Source organism: Schistocerca nitens, chromosome 1 (genome assembly GCF_023898315.1).
Source record: "Schistocerca nitens isolate TAMUIC-IGC-003100 chromosome 1, iqSchNite1.1, whole genome shotgun sequence".
Taxonomy (NCBI): domain Eukaryota; kingdom Metazoa; phylum Arthropoda; class Insecta; order Orthoptera; family Acrididae; genus Schistocerca; species Schistocerca nitens.
Genome location: NC_064614.1, coordinates 729,297,173 through 729,318,788, shown reverse-complemented (window position 1 = coordinate 729,318,788; position 21,616 = coordinate 729,297,173). Strand labels below are relative to the sequence as shown.

At 42.9% G+C, this 21,616-nt stretch overlaps 1 protein-coding gene across 1 annotated transcript in view; it reads right to left on the bottom strand.

Moving 5' to 3' along the window:
• LOC126236896 (zwei Ig domain protein zig-8-like) overlaps positions 1-21,616 on the bottom strand; it is a 724,735-nt gene that overhangs the window by 360,238 nt on the left and 342,881 nt on the right. The window contains exon 2 of the mRNA XM_049946543.1: positions 10,620-10,777. Coding sequence (XP_049802500.1) covers positions 10,620-10,777 — 158 coding nt within the window. The remainder of the gene's footprint in view (positions 1-10,619; positions 10,778-21,616) is intronic.

Genomic DNA, 21,616 nt, shown 5'->3' with positions numbered 1-21,616 from the left:
GGTGAGGTACACGTACACACGTGGTTTCCGTTTTCAATTAGGGAGTGGAATAGAGTGTGTCCCGATATGTCAGGCCAATAGATGTTCAATGAGGTGGCCATCAGTTGCTGCACACAATTGCAATCTCCGGCGTAATGAATGTCGTACACGCCGCAGTACATCTGGTGTAATGTCGCCGCAGGCTGCCACAATATATGTGTGTGTGTGTTTGTGTGTGTATGAAGTGTAATGTAAGTGGTACAATTCCTGTGGTATGCAGAGTACAGCTCTTGCAATTTGTTTGGAGATCCTTGCCTCAAAGCCGATTTCAACTCGTTGACTGTAATGGACAATAGCAGGCCTATCACAGGGAGCCAAGTCTCTAGGGATGGGCAAATAGTGCAGCACCTTTTCGTTGTCAAGAACGTTCCTCTTATCTTCTACATAAAAGGTCTCAAAGTACCAGGCAAATGTGAGTGCTGTGCTGATTTGTGTCACAGAGCTCCCGCTGGCCTCCATGTTGATCGCCGTAATGAGCTGACATTTGCAATGGTTCCTCTCGTGGACTAAGCGATAGAATGACGCCATTTTGGGGGGATATCGTCTTGCACTCTCGCATAGACTTGGACGTGACACGGATGCCTTTTGACTGGTCCACCGTCATGTGGAGTGGATGGGCTTTGATGCATTGCATATCCAACTGACAATGGAGGAAGAAAGCTCCGCCATGAGCTTGCATAACGCTGCGTAGTTAAATTCTGATGTCGCACTTCACTGACTCACTCTGTCATATCCATATACCATCACAGTCTTTTGGAGTGCATGTCTGACAAATCCCAGCCACCAATGTGATGTTAATATGTAAGAGGCCAGGCCTCTTAGACAATGGCGCCCATGTCAGCAACCACTCGCCGACATGCTTCCTCATGAAGGCGGGTGACATTTAGTTTCCAAGGGCCTCTACTACATCGGGTCAATTGATGGAGCAGGGTGACAGTGCAGACATACATGAGACGATCTGTGAAGGCTGTTGGCCAGATTTCTGCATCACCAACCACTGTGCGGAGGTTGCACAGGATATACGTCTGATCCAGTTGACTGGTAGAGTGGCTGGTGAAGAGAGTATATCCATGTTAATTCCTGTGGTACAAGAGGCATGTTTCGAGGAGTGCATGTTGTGTATCAGTGCATGCAGTGACAGACATTGGAAAGGGGTAAGGTCCTAGCCTGCAGCTCTCATCATGTTGTAAAGTATGTTTCTTGACAGTGGTTGGTTGGTTAGTTAGTTTGGTGGAAGAGACCAAACAGGTAGGTTATTGGTTCCATTGGATTAGGGAAGGATGGGGAAGGAAGTCAGCCGCATCCTTTAACAGGAACCATCCCAGTATTAATCTGAATCAATTTAGACAATCACAGAAAAGGTAAATCAGGATGGCCAGACATGGGTTTGAACCATCATCCTCATGAGTGCGAGTCAAGAGTGTTAAATACTGTGCCACCTTCCACTGTTTGACAGTGGAGTGAACGCCACTGACATGACTGTTCTCACAAGTAGGACTGAACCATCTCTAGTAATGGGGCAATGTGCTGGTGGAAGCCCATGGCGTGGTTGGACAGTATGCATCTGTTTGGCTGCATGACATGCACTACAGTGGTAGAATAGTTTCCAGACTATGAGGGCCCTCAGGACTCAACACCAGCCATTGGCGTCGGTGTGTGCTGTGTATGCCTTCACGTTGTCTGCCCAACCACCTGGAGAGGATTGGGAGACAAGTGGTTACTGGCAACTTTTATGTGTGGCCACATTCAGGGGATAGACATGAAGTGCCTCGTTTTCCGAACCACCAGGAGCAGGCGAGTGTTCGAAAGTGTCTGGTGCCTGCTACTGAATGAGGCTTCTGGAATCAGTCGTATCCAAAGATGCTGCAAGAGTGTTGGAGTCATCCTCATATTTTGGCGTGATTTCACTTTCGTTCGAAGAACTACATATCTCTTGACGTAAAACATGACAAAATATACTTATGCCCGCATGCTGACACTCCGAGGAGATCTCACACTGGAGCAAATATTTGTCGTCCAAACTGGCACAGTGTCTGAAATAATGGCATGTGGAGCCGGTGGATACACTAGACGTTCCGCTCTGCTTCTCTTAGCTGATGATGTTCTATAGAAAAATTATTGTCAGCTGAAAATGAAAACTGTGGAAAATTAAACAACTGAAGGAGACGGCACTGTGTAAAATCAAATGTGAGATAAATGGAAATGTTTTCTACTTATTAGTGCTAAAGCTTTGACTGCAAATTCATGCGAAACTTATTTTACCTTGTATATTAACGTAAGAAATGTTATTGTTGGAACAGCAGTACCAAATTTAATGTGATCTCTTTGTAAAAGGGAACGAGATAATAAAACACAAAGTGGTGATAAACTACTTTTTCAATCATCTGCAAAAATTACTTTATACGGAATACGAAAGGTTGTAAGAGTCCATCAATCACTCCATTACTGTCAGTAATCTTCCCTCTTTCATGCACTGCCTCACGTGGGAGTTACTACTGATCATAAAAAAAATCTGATCTTCAGGAACTTGGAATGAGTTTCTGATGGCTCCCCAGGTACCGCTAAGGCGACGATGGGATCCGAAGCGAGGCGGATACTAACTTTTCGTATAATTTTCATGACGTACCACTCGCGTATCATTCAGTAGCTGGAGAAAAGTTGCTTTTTCTCTTCTCAACAAATGAGTTCTGACTAAATTCTTGTCGTTTACAAATCCATCAAAAATACGTACTAAAGAGTTATACATGAGACATTGGTTTCCTTTGTCTACAGCATGTCAAACCTATATAATTTATTTTGATTTGGTATCGGTAAATATATGAATGGCAACGTATAACGTATAACGTCACTATCTGTGAGCGTAACAGTTATCTCTTCGCAGCAGAATGAATTTACGAATTTGAAACAGCTATTTCTATTTTCCTGCCAATAACATTAGAATGTACAATTAATGTTTGTAGAATCTGGTCTTGAACTTATTACGTGTGTTTCCAATGTATGGCGCATCCCATTCACTTCAGTTAATGATGTATAGCCAAGAACGGTTAAATTTGTTTCTATATGGTTGTTCATTACGAATATAATGATTCTGCAGCTAAGTAGTCTACGAATATACAAAATTACTATCGTATTCTTGAAAGAGTTTGGCTAAGTCCTACGAAAGGTTTTCATTTGCCATAGTCTTCTTCCAGTATAAATCGTCAACTACCACCGCTTTAAAGCCGATACGTACGGCAGTTTACCTAAGATTATATTACTCTTTCACTGTGGAGGTTAATATATTGGCAGTTCACAAACTCGATGAATCATTACCTTAATAAAGCAAGATTTTTTTACGGATTGGGTGACAAGATCAACATGTCGCAAGTAGTAGATTTCCGATATTTATCCGATTACATACTACCTCCACTGAGTTTTACCTGCAAATCTAAATAATTAGGTATATTACATTTATCAATCAATTCGTGGGTGAATTCCATTTTGGGATGCAGTTAAAGTCTTCTACTAACGCCTTGACTCCTTCCCTTGCTCCATCGAAGATAATACAAATGTCACAGCCACATCAGCGATAAAAATTATCTGGGCTGGTAGCGTTGGACACTATTTCAGTGAGGGCAGTGCTCGCACTGTTCCAGGGAGAGAGAGAGAGAGAGAGAGAGAGAGAGAGAGGGAGAGAGAGGAAACAGGTTCTCAACTTTTGGTACACTCTAGATGTGAAGTAAACAACGAAGCAACTACACTAATCAGCCAAAACATTACGACCACTGCCCACCGCCAGATTTAATGCCGCCTGGTGACGTTGACGGTCACGTGACAAGGTAAGAAAAGTGTAAAAGTGGAGAAGAAACGAGCGGGAAATCATTGAGCGACGTTATGGGCCGCAGATGGAGAAATCGGCTAATCTAAACCGCTTTGAGAAGGTTCAGATTGTTCTGACCCGGTGCCTGCGGACAATTATCTCACAAACTGTGAAGCTGGTCGGGTGTTCGCGCAGTATTGTTGTGAGCATCTACGAAAAGTGTCTGAAGGGCGGCGAAACGACGTGTAGGCGGCAAGGTGTTGGACGTCCACGCCTCATCACAGAATGCAGAACTCGGAGGCTTTCCCGCTGTGTAAAGTACGGTAGGCGGCGATCTATAGGAGTTCTGATGACATCTTACAATTCCGGTGCACGCGTAAGTGCCCAGGAGCACACCGTAAAGGTACATTGTTGTACAAGTAGCTTTGCAGCAGACGACCTCTGCGCTTTTTCAAGTTGACGCAGCTTCAAAGTTAATTACGATTGCAGTAGACACAGAATCATCGAGGCTGAACGGTAAGCCAATGAAAGTGTCGTAATTTACAAAAAATCACGTTCCTTGTTAACAGTAGGTCGATGGTCGTGTCTCGAACATCGACAGCCAGGCCCGCGAACTACACGAACTTTATTGCAGCTGCCTGCATCCTTAAAGGGCGATGTCTTCCACGATGATGTTGGCACCTTCCAGCAGGATAACTGTTCACGTCACAAGGCCAGAACAGTGCTACAGTGATTCGAAGAGTATGACAGTGAACTCACGCTGATGTCTTAGCCGTCAAATTAGTCTGACATGAAATCTGAAAGAAGAAGGAATCTGGGATGCTATCGGGCGTCAACTCCGCTCCGAAAATCCACCAGCCCATAATTGACGGGACCACGTGATCTGTGCATTGACATATGCTACCACATACCTCCGGAAACATACTAAGGACTTCTTGAATCCATGTCATGCAGAATCGCCGCTGTATTGTGTTCCAAATGTGGACCTACTCGCTATGAAACAGGTGATCATACTTAATATTTGGGCTCGTCAGTGTACATACGTAACAATTATTTGCCAGAACGTCACGCAAGCTAAAATTATGATACTTCAGTGTTGTATGGGTTGCAATATGAAATGGAAAACAGAAATTATTTTAAGAGCCTAACTACATAAAACTTTAAGTGAAATTTCAAACCAACCCTTTAGTAATACTATCGAATTCATATGCGCACACTGATTTCAGTAATAGCTAATTGCATAGCAGGAGGCACAATGCCCAAGTCGAACAAGTCACTGGCGATACTGTCTCACACACAAGAACAAACAATTGCTATGAAGTCATATTTCTGTTTGGGATAGAATCACACTGTAAGAAAGTAAAAACAGAAGCAGCAGGCTGTTTGTGAGGATTCTCTTCGCTGGCACCAGTAATAATTTCGATATGATCTCCATTGATAACGCTTTATTCTAAACCACTCATAGTTTGTTACGACTTCGTTGAAATGAGACGAGCTCCAGAATGTGAGCAATTTCAGTCCTACCCTAGGACACGGAATAACAAAGAAAAAAATTCTTCAAAACTCAGTGTATTATTAAAGCACCATGTATGTTTAATTTTATGACTCAACTGTCTCAGTTACCAACAGCTCCTCAACATTAAAGTAGTGTGGTGTACAGTGCTACTTGTCTTCACATCGAAATACATGCAACATCGTTCTTTCTCGAGTATCAACAATCATTACTCAATCAAAGGAAATAGAAGCTGTTTTTAAAATAACGTGTGGAAATATCAAGTTTGTTACTGTATACGTTATAATCACACTATACCAGCTTACTGCTCCACATCACGTAACTTATATACTTATATGCTATTACAGCTTTCAGAATATTTAATGTATTTCATATAATAGTAGTATCTGCTCATGGTGCATTTCATCACTGTGTATATTTTGTAAGTAGCCCGTTTATATGTTTGTATGTTGGCAGCGCTATAGACTGCAATAATATCACTGACAGCACTCTGCGCCATCGCTAAGAGACTCTGTGGGTGGACGGACCGGCAGTTGTCATTTAATAGTTAGCAGTGATGGAGGTTGGAAGCGTTAGCGCGAGCGTTCGGTCTGGACGTGTGTCCTTCATGGAGATTTAGTGTTGGTTGGAAATGGATTCTAAAATGATGATTGATGTAGTTGCTAATGATTGGGAAATGGAATTATTCACGATTACATAATTTTTGGAACTGGATGTCGCATGATTAAGGTAAAATCTGCTAAATGCATTGTTCACTCTGCAACAAAATCTTTCATTTGCTAACCACATGCCTATTAGTAGTTAGAGTCTACAGTAGTTAGAATCCTTTTACATAGCTGGGTGTAGTTACTGTTTGCTGTATTTGCTGTAGTTCGTGTCATGAAGATTTTCTGTGAGGTAAGTGACTTACGAAATGTATGCGCTCATGTTAGGATTTCTTCTAATTCAGGGCCGATATTTTGTGTTAATTATTTGCCGTGAGATTGCGTTGCGCGCGGATATTGTGGGCAATAAATAAACAGAATAGATTTGAGTTGTATTTGTCAGGGAAAATTCTGTAGGTCAGTGAAATGATAAAAAATAGCAATGAGACTGTACGTTCAGGTTCACTTAGTAGTTTAAGAAGACTTAGTTGCATTCAGCAGTTTAAGATACAAACCAAGATGTTTCAATTTGTGCGACTACCAATTTGCTTATGTTATCTGATGAATTCTGGTTTCCGGTCTTGGGCTCTTACTAGACAGATTATCTGAGGATATCGGACCTCAGTATTGAGTTAGTCGACATTATTATGTAAAATCATCTACGCATCGGTAACATGGGCAATGAAGGCTACAATAAGTAACACTTCACAATTAAAACATGTTTATTGGGCACACAGACGTAACGGAACTGCCTGTCTGAACTGAGAGTACCCCAATTAACATGTACACACAGAGAATGTTTCAGAAAATTCGCATGTTCCACAATCCTCCACATGACATGACTTAAAGTGATTAATGATTGTGTTAGGGGGAAATCTAACTGGTAACACCAAAGGTCGCAAACCAGCGTCTGTGACCACTACACGTTGGCGGAAAACACACAGCACATGGATATATTAAAGTTATTTGGTATATTATTGTTGACTACTACAATTCACAACAGATTTCAGATCCTCCACATTTGTCACGTTCGCCAAGATTTATACCACTGACAGCTATGGAACTTCGAATTTTGTTTCAATACGTCAACGCCACCAGGATATCAGGAGCAGTGTAAGCACCCAACGTATTATGAATTGTACAGTACAACGTTATTTTGCAATACATCTGCCAGGAAGTTTCAAACCAGAACTCATTCCGTTGTAGAGTGAAATTCATTCTAGGGACAATCACTCATCAAGAGGTTTAGGCATGCATCCAAAATTTTCTTTCTTCCAATAGTACTTGTCTTACAAGGTATGCTGGAGAAACGTGGAAGGTAAGAAAGTCGTAATATCGGTGTTGTGGACTGGCAAGACAGCCAATCCACTATGACGGGAAGCCGAAAGGCACGCGTTTAAGCTCACGCAGGCTGGCGTGAGGTCTGGAACAGGTTAAGTAATGGATACTAGCAAATAAAGTACGTAGCTGCTGGAATACTTAACTTTAATCCATAATTGGTGAACATCGGTCTGACGGTACATGCATTCACAAGATAAATAGCAAATGATAATGGCGCCTTGCTAGGTCGTAGCAAATGACGTAGCTGAAGGCTATGCTAACTATCGTCTCGGCTAATGAGAGCGTAATTTGTCAGTGAACCATCGCTAGCAAAGTCGGCTGTCCAACTGGGGCGAGTGCTTGGAAGTCTCTCTAGACCTGCCGTGTGGCGGCGCTCGGTCTGCAATCACTGATAGTGGCGACACGCGGGTCCGATGTATACTACCGGACGGCGGCCGATTTAATGGCTACCACCTAGCAAGTGTGGTGTCTGGCGGCGACACCACACGCGGAACTTAAGCTGTAAGAGCAGAGCGTTCGTCGCGTCGGATGGCTCAGTCGGTGCAGCAATTTCCCTCGAAAGACAAAGCTTCAGGCATCGATTCTTGTCCGGCACATAGTTTTCATCTTCCAGGAATAATCCAATCGGCGCACATTCCGCCGCAAATGAAATTTCTTTTTGGCAGTAATAATACTCATAACAGTAACTATCACCCATTTCCATTGTGCTAGCACATCACTACTCTAATAATAAACAAATGGCGCGATGTTTGAATCATGTAAACGCGTAGTGTATTTTCATTTGGTATGTCCGGAAGAACAGACACCAAGCGGGAACCGCAACTGGTTTATACAGGGTGAGTCACTAACTATTCCCGCCTATAATAACTCCGAAAGTATGTTAGTAGCTGAAACGTTTGTGGGAAAAATGTTGCATGGGACAACGGGGGCCGTAATATGACGTTGGTTTTTTGTTGCTAGGTGGGGTTGCGTCAGATATATGGTCTTTGTTCTTTTTTCTTTTAAATGAGATGCTGTAGTTTCATACTTATTTTTTGATAGCGGCTCTCGAGGCGAATCAAATGATGTGTAACAGTAACGTCTTTGGAGGTCAACGAAGGTCAAAAAGGAGGCATGAGCGACCATTTACAGAAGGTGTTCGAAGTGATGGCCATTGGTATCAATGCAGCGCTACAATCTTCTTATCATGGTTTGAGTGGTATTGTTTATCACTTAGGCACTAATCGAAGCAAATGCGCTGACAATTCTCTCCCGTATATACTGCAAATAGTAAATATTCGCCGAATACGGCGCATCTTTCTAACGTGCCATTTAAAAACCATTCGAGGATTTCGCACTACAACACTAATAGGAGCGGTAAGTCTAGTATCGTCGAATAAAGCGAATGTGAATGATGTATTCCTTCAAAGAACAAGTCGATATGCTTCTCGTTTACGGAGAATGCCAACGAAATTCAGTGAAAGCTAGAGACTTATACGCTGAAAGATATCCTCAACGTACTCAGCCCACACGTCGTAGATTTGAATATGTGTATGATAAATTGAGAACAACGAGATCTTTAACGCATCGGAAACACATCGGGCAAAGGAAAGTTACTACCGAGGACACGGAAATTGGTACTCTTGCCACTGTGGTTCGAGATCCTTATCTTAGTTCGCGTCAAATCGCAACGGAATCTGGCATGAACCAGGATAGTGTTGTCCGTGTTGTGCATCGCCATAAATATCATCCTTACCATATCAGTCTTTACCGAGAATTAACTGGTACGGATTGTATGCGTCGCATTGAATTCCGCCGATGGGCTCAACTTCAGTTTCAGAGGGATGACAAATTTATTAATTTGATTTTATTTACTGATAAGGCTGCATTCACGAACCATGGAAATGTTAATTTGCGTAAAATGCATTATTTTGCAACTGAAAATCCATGTTGGCTGCGGCAAGTTGCACACCGAAAACCGTGGTCGGTGAATGTACGGTATGGGATTCTGGAGGACAGAATTATAGGCCCCTATTTCATCGAAGGAAGTCTTAATTGTAGGAAGTACACTACATTTCTAGAAGAAACATGCCGGCCGGAGTGGCCGAGCGGTTCTAGGCGCGTCAGCCTGGAACCGCGCGACCGCTGCGGTCGCAGGTTCGAATCCTGTTACGTGTGTGATGTCCTTAGGTTAGTTAGGTTTAAGTAGTTCTACGTTTTATGGGTCTGATGACCTCAGAAGTTACGTCCCATAGTGCTCAGAGCCATTTGAACCATTTTGCAAGAAACATTAGGTCTGTTATTGGAAGAAATACCTTTAGGAACATAAACAAAATGTGGTATTAATACGATGAATGTCCGTCACGTTTTTCGCTGTTGGCTAGAAATGAGTCACAGAGACAATTCCCAAATAGTTGGAATGGACTCGGAGGAGATGGGTCGTGGCCGACTCGTTCGCCAGACTTGATGCCTCTGGATTTTTTCTTGTGGGGATTCGTAAAAGAAATTGTTTTCAAAGACGTTCCAGCTACACCTCAAGATATGCGAGAGAGAATTGTCAGAGCATGTACTTCGATTAGTGCCCATGTGATAAGGAATCATCACTTCAAATACCTTCTGTAAATGAAGGTTCATGCCACCCTTGTGACCTACGTTGACCTTCAAAGATGTTACTGTTACACATCATTGGATTCGCCTCGATAGCCGCTATCAAAAAATAAGTTAGAAACTATAGCATCTCATTTAAAAGAAAAAAAGAAACAAAGTTGACCATATCTCTGACGCCACCCCACCTAGCAACAAAAAAACCAACGTCATATTATAGCCCCCGTTGTCCCATGCAACTTTCGTCCCACATCCTATCATATTTCTGGTGGTTAGGTGGCAATAGTTTGTGCCTCACCCTGCATATTTTGTAACTGTGGGATGGTGGGTGGGGGGTTGGGGGGTGGGGGGAAGGATGCAGCTGATATCATTAGTTGCTTCCTTTTCCTTTCCTGTCTCCCCCTTCCACCTTCAGTTACAAAAAAATGGTATGGTTGAAATTGTTTTGAATGTATCCAAACGACAACATACGACAGAGCGGAACAGTAGCAGGAGTACAATAGCAGTGTGCAGACAAAGAAAGAAAGCACTGCTTGTTAGTATGTGTGAAATCTGGATATAAATACTGCTAATGTGGCATCACTAACTGCGGTTGTAGAGATGTAGTTCTATTTATATAGTTATGCGTTGTGGAGTGTCCAAACGACAGTCTCTAGAATTAAACTATGTGTGTGACGGTATGTAAATGGGGCGGACTCACCGTCCTGTTGCCGAGGTTCTTGACGCGGCAGTTGAGCTCCGCCTCCTTGCCCACGAGCGACGTCAGGTTGTCCGGCACGGAGGTGTCGAACTGAGGGCCCGTGGCGGGCGTCGGCAGCTCGTGAAGGAAGTCCGTTAGGAAGAACGACCCCGCCCAGCCTGCCAGACACACAGAGATCGACGTCTGTAACATTGTGACGCTACATCTTCCAGTCATGGCTCAAACTAGCTTGCTTACAATTCGTCTCACTAACTTTTCCGATGCCCAAAGCACCGTCAGGTTCAAATCTAAATGAATGGGACGACCAGGTAAAATGCAGTTTAGAGCCAATTGGGATAAATGTCAGAGGTATCAGCAAGTATTGTAGGGAAGCAAAAAAGGGGACACTTGTGACTCGTGGAATGCAGAATACAGCTCCTTCCTTCAATGCAGAGTTCGCAGTCGTTTATTGGTATGACCGTCTATGATAGTACCGTCCAACACATCCTAGTGATACGGGAAAACTATACATATGTTGACTGGCGACTCCATGGAGTGCTTTATGCACAACGACCATATATGTTAAATTAAAAGGAAGGTCGGCGTTGGCCGTAATATTGATGTTTTATTGATAGCAGAATCGATTTTCGATCACATAGTGATCATCTTCGGTGATGGAAGTTAAAAATTTTTACATAGCGATCAGTGAGTAATAGCAAAAAACCACAAATACACCTGAGTATAAACCAACTGTTGGAAAGAACATACCTGTACAAATTAAACTCAGACACTGGTATCAAGTTATCAGTAACCAAAACTGAGAAGCGATCGCAATAACTGAAGTCGCTGTTTACTTTCACCTATACAGCAGGCCTCGGTGTGACAGGGTCTTGGAACGCCCTCTATGTGACGTGTGTCACGTGTGAAGTCTTAACAATTCTTTATTTGCCAAGAGATTACCACAAAATACCAACGTGCACTTGCAAATCAGTAATTGAATATTTCAATTTTATAACTGTACATTAAAAAACGCATAGCAAAAAAGGCAGGGGGGGGGGGGGAATGCACATCTTGCCAACATACGCCGGCGTGTTATTTTAAAACAACTTAAAAAATATGTGAGAATAAAAATCAACGGGTGAAGTTTTATGGTGTTATAATACAGGACTAGAAAAGAAGAAAAATATACAAATAACATGACCTCAAATATAACAGAATTTGTTATAACACAGTAACCGCCATCTTTCGTAGGGAGTCAGAGATGTAAGGTTCTTAATTTACGTAAAATATTACACTGAAACCAATCAGTCAAATACATAAATGTAATTATACAAAGTATGTCACAATATAGCAGGTCAAAATGCCATGAAACTCATTACATGTTATAAAAAAAATTGTAAAGTGTGCAGATTAACAATTTTTATCGTATTTAACGACGTGATGAAACACACACCTCATTTATCCCGTTGGGACATGTGCACACTTTATATAAATTAAAAAGTCATCATAATTATGAAAGCAGAATGTTTTAAAAGCACATTGTGGATGCAGAGATCGTTTAGCGCATTCGTGAGTGAAAACTACTGTTACAAATTTCAAAGAATAAATTATATCTTGGATAGAGACAAGCGTACGAAATACGCTAGCTTAGTAGATACCTCCACTATCATAACTATTATTGATAGAAAAATTTATCATATGATACAAACAGAACTTGGGCATAAGGAAACAGTGGTCTCTTTAAAGTATAAAAGCTTTGTCCCAAATAAATACATCGCACTCAAACTATACTCTTTTTTTGCACAAGCACTGGGTCAGAACCCATAATACCTTTACTGTTGATCAAAAAGAAATGTACACTGTTAAGCAAACGGTTTTGGATACTCATATAAAGGAGATAATTTTATTACATGTATCATAGCAGCAGTGGGACCCCTTATAATATAAAAGCTAATTTATAAAAAAAAAACATATATCCAAAGTAGGCCATAACAATTAATCTAAAATACAAATAGTGGATAAATGGTAATATACATCGTATTACCAGAAAAAACGTCATAAGGTAGGAAAGGTAATAGCACAAATTATTGCCAGACTTTACCTACAGTGCGATGTATTTTACTGTGTTATAACAAACTCTGTTATATTTGATGTCATGTTATTTGTATATTTTTCTTCTTTTCTAGTCCTGTAATCTGACACCATATAACTTCACCTGTTGATTTTTATTCTGACATTTTTTGAAGTTGTTTGAAAACAACACGCTGGCGTATGTTGGCAAGATGTGCATTTCGCAATTAATTTCACAGATATTACCCTCATAAGCCACTAAATGCATGTACAAAATTATATCATGTTACCGTACATAGTTCACGAGATATGACGTCATAAACATTGGGATGAGTGAAAAACCACCGCATTGTGCTTGACGTTTAAATGTATTACTTCTTTGCTACTCACTCTAACGGTGTTTCCGATGCTGCTATGTAACAAGCAGTCGGGCTAGTGTATTCTCTCTCCCTTTCTCGTAAAGTCCTCATCGAGTGAGGGTTCGCGAATTCCGATGCCTAAGCTCAGCACAGTATTCACTATCTGATGAAATGTATCCGAAAAGCCAAATGTAACGAGAGATTGACCTCTAGATGTCTCTAGTCGTGGACCCGCCAATATACGGGAGGGGGGGGGGAGACGTAACTGTGAAATGTGTTTTAACTAGGAAAAAACAATAAAGATTGTGAAGTGGAAACGCGAAGGAACAATCAAACCTAAAGCAAGCCCAGGCAGACTTTGTGTACTGAATTACAGGGACCGTCGAGCACTGCGGAGGCTTTTGTAAAAAATGTCGCATTAAATCCCCAAAGGAATCGCTCCTGAACTTCAACGTACTACCACCCGTCCAGCTAACACAGTAACTGTGCGTACGAAGTTAAAAAAAATGACGTACAATGATCGAACAGCTCCTCATAAGCCTCATATTTCTGTAATCAGTGCTAAGTACCTTGAGGAGACACTGGATACGTGGATAAATGCAAACGGGTGGTGCATCGAGGTGTACCCTGTGGTAATCAACGAAAGAGTCTTGGTTTGGCGAATGGTTAGAGAACATTGCCTGCCGTCACGTGTAGCGCCTAGAGTTCAGTACCGAGGAGTAGGTGTTGTGACACAAAGCTGTTTTTCGCGTTTAGGGCGTGGTGTCCCAGTGTGCTTAAGAAAACGCTATGTGCGGTTGGATGTGAACACATTGTAGAATATTGTGTACTGCATACAGCTGAAGAACTGTTCAGAGACGATGACTGCCCTGAAATGGACAGGGTTGCCTCGTGTCCCGACCCGAATCCTATGGAGTACCTTTGAGGTGAGTTAGAGCGTCGACTTCGTTCCAGAATCCAGCGTCAAGTTGCCAAAAAGGCGAAGGATAGACATGTCCCATACACTACTGGACATTAAAATTGCTACACCACGAAGATGACGTGCTACAGACGCGAAATTTAACCGACAGGACGAAGATGCTGTGATATGCAAGTGATAAGCTTTTCAGAGCATTCACACAAGGTTGTTGCCGGTGGTGACACCTAAAACGTGCTGACATGAGGAAAGTTTCCAATAGATTTCTCATACACAAACAGCAGTTGACCGGCGTTGCCAGGTGAAACGTTGCTGTGATGCCTCGTGTAAGGAGGAGAAATGCGTACCATCACGTTTCCGACTTTGATAAAGGTCGGATTGTAGCCTATAGCGACTGCGGTTTATCGTATCGCGACATTACTGCTCGCGTTGGTCGAGATTCAATGACTGTTAGCAGAATATGGAATCGATGGGTTCCGGAGGGTAATACGGATCGCCGTGCTCGGTCCCAACGGCCCCTTATCACTAGCACGCGAGATGACAGGCATCTTATCCACATGGCTGTAACGGATCGTGCAGCCACGTCTCGATCCCTGAGTCTACAGATGGGGACGTTTGCAAGACAACATAAATCTGCACGAACAGTTCGACGACGTTTGCAGCAGCATGGACTATCAGCTCGGAGACCATGGCTGCGGTTACACTTGACGCTGTATCACAGACAGGACCGCCTGCGATGGTGTACTCATGGACGAACCTGGGTGCACGAATGGCAAAACGTCATTTTGTCGGATGAATCCAGGTTATGTTTTCCGAATCATGATGGTCGCATCCGTGTTTGGCGACATCGCGGTGAACGCACATTGGAAGCGTGTATTAGTCATCACCATACTGGCGTATCACTCGACATGATGGTATGGGGTGCCATTGGTTACAGGTCTCGGTCACCTCTTGTTCGCATTGACGGCACTTTGAACAGCGTACGTTACATTTCAGATGTGTTACGACTCGGGGCTCTACCCTTCATTCGATCCTTGCGAAACCCTACATTTCAGCAGGATAATGCACGACCGCATGTTGCAGGTCCTGTACGGGCCTCTCTGGATACAGAAAATGTTCGACTGCGGCCCTAGCCACCACATTCTCCTGGTCTCTCACCAACTGAAAACGTCTGGTCAATGGTGACCGAGCAACTGGCTCGTCACAATACGCCGGTTACTACTCTTGATGAACTGTGGTATCGTGTTGAAGCTGCATGGGCGTCTGTGCCTGTACACGCCATCCAAGCTCTGTTTGCCTTTATGCCCTGGCGTATCAAGGCCGTTATTACGGCCAGAGGTGGTTCTTCTGGGTACTGATTTCTCAGGATGTATGCACCCCAACTGCGTGAAAATGTAATCACATGACAGTTCTAGTGTAATATATTTGTTTAATGAATATCCGTTTATCATCTGCATTTCTTTTTGGTGTAGCAATTTTAATGGCCAGGAGAGTATTAACGTCTACTAATAGGTGTTTGAATACTTTTGATTACAGAGTGTAAATACGGCTCCAACGCCGAGAAAGACCTCCGTGCGTCCCCCGGCTGCACAACGTAATGACAACTGTCTATTTGTATGTTGACAAGCAACACTCGTCATGGCATGCTCAGGCCACACGGTGTTTCACAACCGGAGACCGATTGTAGCAGACTCTGCAGAACACGATCTTACCACATACAATATGTGTTCGTACGTAAGCTATGGACCCAGATACATCAGTCGAATGCGGAAAATAACGCTTTCCGCCATACCAATAGGAAAGAATGCTTGAAATAGGAAGATTTTCCCTCCAGAAATTGCGAACTTCCTCAACTGCATGTAGCGTAACACGGCGTAACATGCACTCTTAGAATTACGGTTAGAGAAGCTCAGTTGGCAAGTTTGCTCAATAGTATGGCAAATGTGGAGACAAAGACCGTGCAGTTTCAGCCTTTTTTTGTTAACAGTCAGTTGTACTGGACAGTCGAGGTTCTTTTCGGATGTGACATCGTAGGCTTTCCCGGCATATTAACTCTTGAAAGTCTCTTCGGGTTTGCTGCTGGGTCCTAAAATCAACTCGATTCAATATTTCGGCCATCCAGCCGGTCGCCATCTTCAGAAGAACGCTGCTTCTGCTGTTGAATCCCGCTGAGAATCCTGTTTGGGGATGTTTCCCACATTCAACTCGTCGAAATCTGACGAGGTTTAAAATTTAATCGAACCATAAAACTTAAACAATTTAAGTTCCAAAATTCATTTTATTAAATTTACATTACACTAATCATCTTTAAAAAAATCTTAAGCAACAAATCCATTAGCATGATCCACTTTGATGCTCTGTAAGTAACTAGTTACAGATGACATCAAAACTGATAAACGTACAGAAAATTATTTCTTGTTTTTCCACTTTGAAAAATATTAATCGGTCGTATTTGTCCTGGTTGTTTATACTAGTAACTAACAGGACTTTCCTAGATGTTCAGATTTCATGTAGATTCTCAGGGGGCATTACAACATTATTCGCATATGAACAAACATACCTTTTTTCTCAGTTCATTTCCTAAATTGATCGATAGGCTGTATTTCATCATAAGGGGAAGTAATTTGGAATCATTATATCAAAGATGTACCATCCTTTCTGAAAATGATAACATAAAAGGTTTTTCAGCTGTTGTTGCGTACTAATGGCGGATCTTCAGATCTCGTGTTTCTACTTCCAGAACACTGAATTCAACTAGCAATAGTTTGACAGTCTTCGTCCTGTGTTTGCTTCCTGTAAAATTAAATTCGTGGGTGCAACACATTCTCAGAATCACCAAATTTGTTACTTCAAAAGTGCAAATTTTAGAACTTGTCCCTCTTTGGTAAGATTTTACTGACTGGTATGGAAAAGGGTAAGCAATAATACGCTCCTTGATTTACATACAAACACCATAACTCTGGCCCTTCGAGGGGTTAGTGTACCCTGCCTCTGTTACTGAAAGATATTATTTTCGTTGACAAACAAATGGAAAGCTATGGCCAATTAAGCAGAGCGCATCTTTATGTACATCTAGGTGGTCATGCTATGTTGCTTAAGATCCCAACAATAAGTTACCAATCCACTATAACCAACTGTTTATTTGTTAACTACCGAGTTGAGATGAGAGACCCGTGCGTGAGACAGGGTGGAAACACGTAGCAGTTGCGTCAGAGTTATCAGTCCAGCTTTATGACGTATATTCCCAGAAAATTATAACGAGAACGGGCAGTAAATAGCTGGCTGTTCCACAGCGAGTCTGATAATATGCCTGTTAGCAAATGAGCTCGAGAGTGGCGACACGTTTACTGTTCATGATGCGAATAAACTGTACAGAACTGTGTGCTGATGTACGTCTTCGTATTGCTAAATATATCTCATTTAATTTTAATTAATTAAGGATGGGTTTATTCAAAGAGTGGCAATTATATACAGCAAAAACATATATATTTATCAAGTATGATATTTCAATTTTTATCAGATCCATTACCTTTCACACGAACATGAAAATGTAATTGACTCGCCGCTGCCGAATTGATAAAGTCGTTCATGAGAATCTGACGACAAGTTAAATTTGTGACACATGTTATTTGGAGTCCGTCAAGGATCAAACCTAATAACCTTGATATTGCTTCAAATGGTTCAAATGGCTCTGAGCACTATGGGACTTAACATCTGAGGTCATCAGTCCCCTAGAACTTAGAACTACTTAAACCTAACTAACCTAAGGACATCACACACATCCACGCCCTTGGCTGGATTCGAACCTGCGACCGTAGCAGTCGCGTGGTTCCGGACTGAGGCGTCTAGAACCGCTCGGCCACCGCGGCCGTCATACATTGCTTCTAAGTACTTCACTAGAAATGTGGTACAATTGTTTCACTTTGTGCCAAGAAGGGCTCTCAACAAGAAAAGTGTCCAGGCGTCTCGGACGGAAACATAGCAATGTTGTTCGGACATGGAGGAGGTACCGAGAGACAGGAACTTTCGATGACATGCCTCACTCAGGCCTCCCAAGGGCTACTACTGCAGTGGATGACCGCTACCAACGGATTATGGCTGGAGGAACCCTACAGCAGCAACGCCACCATGTTGAATAATGCTTTCCGTGCAGCCACAGGACGTCGTGCTACGACTCAAACTGTGCACAATAGGCTGCATGATGAACAGCTTCACTCCAGATGCCCATGGCGAGGTCCATCTTCGCAACCAAGACACCATGCAGCATGCTACGGATTGGCCCAACAAAATGACCAACGGACCGCTCAGGATTGGCACCACGTTCTCTTCACCTATGAGTGTCGCATATGCCTTCAACCAGACAATCGTCGGAGACGTGTTTGGAGGCAACCCGGTCATGCTTAACTCCATAGACACAGTGTCCATCGAGTGCAGCAAGGTGGAGGTTCCCTGATCTTTTGGGGTGGCATTATGTGAGGCCGACGTACGCCTTTGGTGGTCCTGGAAGGCACCGTAACGGCTGTACGATACGTGAATGAAATCCTCCGACCGATAGTGCAACCATATCGGCAGCAATTGGTGAGGCATTCGTCTTCAAGGATGACAATTCGCACTCCTATCGTGCACATCTTGTGAATGAATTCCTTCAAGATAACTACATCGCTCTACTAGAGTGGCCAGCATGTTCTCCAGACAAGAACCCTATCGGACATGCTTGGGATAGATTGAAAAGGGCTGGGTATGGACGACGTGACCCACCAACTACTCTAAGGGATCTACGCCGAATCGGCGTTGAGAAGTGGGACAATCTGGACCAACAGTGCCTTGATGAACTTGTGGATAGTATGCCACGACGAATACAGGCATGCATCAATGCAAGATGACGTGCTACTGGGTATTAGAAGTACTGGTGTGTACAGCAATCTAGACCACCACCTCTGAAGGTCTGTTTGGTGGTAAAACATACACTGTGTGGTTTTCATGAGCAATAAAAAGGGCGTAAATGATTTTTATGTTGACCTCTATACCAATTTTCTGTACAGTTTCCGGAACTCTTGGAACCGAGGTGATGCAAAACTTTTTTTTTTATGTGTGTATGTCCAAGATGTCTGATAGAATAGACACTAATGCTTTTGATACAGTGACCATGAAAACCAATATTTCGAGGAAGATATCAACATCAGCTGCAGTTGAGCTCCGAAACAATTCAATGACGAAAGTTGAAAATTTGTGCCAGATCGAGACTCGATCCCCAAGTCCCCGCTTTACATTAGCGATCACCTTAAGTGCTTCAGTTATGCGAGCACACTTTTCGTCCGGCCCAAATACTCAATTTACCATACTCTACGAGATAGCATCCCTGTCCTTAGGCACCACACACACATTGTATATCGGCAAGTTTGGTTGCTAAGGTATCCTCAGAGTGGATGCACAATAGGGTCCAAACCTCTTGCGTAAATATAGGAAACGCTGTGAGCAAAATGAAGTAAATGGACAGTGGCGCTAATTTATAGTTAGTGTTAAGTTGAGACTTTGGGTTAGACGGAAAGCGTGCTCGGATATCCGAAATGGTTAAGCCGACTGCTCACGTAAAGTGGGAAATCCTGGACTCAGTCCCAGTCTGGCACAAATTTTCAACTTTCGCCATCCAGTTATTTCAATGTCCAATTTCGACTGACGATACCTCTCCTAAAATACAGTTATTACTGCTACCAGCATCTGCGAACAATCTTCAGATCAGTACTAGTTGGCTCCACGGTAATAACCCCCAATAGATTAGATAGTTTATGTTCACAGTGAAATGTTCACTACAGATAGCTGCTAGGTAATCAGTCAGTATGCAAATCAATATTGCCCCAGAGGATGAGCTGAAATACAGTGTTCACTAGATTGAAATTGCAAATATTGTGAGGCAGCACTCATTTGAGACCACCTCCTCCAATACAGGTTTTCTCTGATACTTTTGAGATCAAATTGCTCATTTTCATCCCACAATGAGTGTCTAAGAGATTCAAGTATTGGAATATTAATTTAGTTAACATTTAGAACAGATCTGGTCAACATTGGCGCTCCTAGAGCGCACACTGCTCCACCAGCACAGTCGAGTCTGTTGAGTGCTCTGGCTTCCCCAACCACTGCGCTATTCCAAGCAGCTGTGGGTCAGACAGTCAAACACATCGAGCTACACAGTTTAAAATCTCTGAAACTCAAATGTTGGTGGTACTTCATAAATTGCTTTCGGTCACGTGTGTTATGGGAAATGTTTCATGTCATGAACTTGAAGCTGATTTTTCCATAAAATTAATTTTTGTTTTATAGCATCAACCTTGTCCACCACATGCGTTGCCAAATTATTCTCCCCTTGTTTAAGAAACTTAAAAAATTCAAATAAAAGAGCACGACTTAGTTTTGTTCCCGAATGGCCGCCTTTGGTTCAGCCAGCATTCATCGTCGTTCATCAGAAAAAAGTGCATCATAACATCTTTGTACGCCGTTGTAATGACATTCCAAAGAATGTTTCCCCATCTCATAATATTGTGATGGCATATTAAGCCCTTGGCTTGGCCTTTAAGCAACAGAAAAAGTAACGTTATTCCTATTTGGAATTCAATGATGTGAGTTCACCACATTTTTTGGACATTTGTGTGGACGCCATAGTACTCCTAAAGCACAACTTCAATCTGATTTCACGCAAGTTAGTCAGCAAAGTCCATGGCTTGTGACGCTGCAACGGTTCATCTCTAGTGACTTCCGGCTGTCGCCTTCAGTGTCCACCTCCTTTGCATCACTTAGCCCACTCGCCGCTTCGCACAGAGCGCCAGACAGAAGCGCGGCTGAAGCGCTCGCGGAGTGCTGTTTAGCCAGGTCCGTTTTAGAATTTACTGATGTGCATAAATTCCTGAGAACTGGCCAGAAGTTCTGTTCCTCTGTTACGCTGGAATAAACGGAGAGTTCCTAGACTGAAATTTTCACTCTGCAGCGGAGTGTGCGCTGATATGAAACTTCCTGGCAGATTAAAACTGTGTGCCAGACGGAGACTGGAACTAGGTAGCCTTACCTGTCGCGGGAAAGTGCTGTACCGACTGAACCACCTACGCACGACTCACGACCCGTCCTCACAGCTTTACTTGCTCCAGTACCTCGTGTCCTGCCTTACAAACTGCACAGGCGCTCCCGAATTCGAGTCTCGGCCCGGAGCACTGTTTTAATCTGCCAGGAATTTTCAAATGGAGAGATGTTGTGAGTCCCTCCTGAGTGAGCTGTATATATGGGTGACCGAGGGTCATGTAGTAACGCTGTGGGGATATAATGTGTGTGTGAATTCCTAAGAAACCAAATAGCTGAGGCCATCGGTCCCTAGACTTACGCACTACTTAAACTAACTTCAACTAATTTCTACCAACTTACGCTAAGAACAACACACACACACACACATGCCTTAGGGAGGACCGGAATCTCCGGCGGGAAGGCCGCGCAGTCCGTGACACGGTGCATCTAACCGCGCAGTCACTCCGCGCGGCAGGATAGGGAGTCATGATCAGTTTCACTACCTTTGACGACATCATCGGCGGGTCTGATCGCTGCTCCTAGCCATTTAGGTTTGAAAGACAAGGGGATACAATTGAGTACAACCGGAACCATGGCACCAGCGGGAGCCATCTCACAAAAGATTT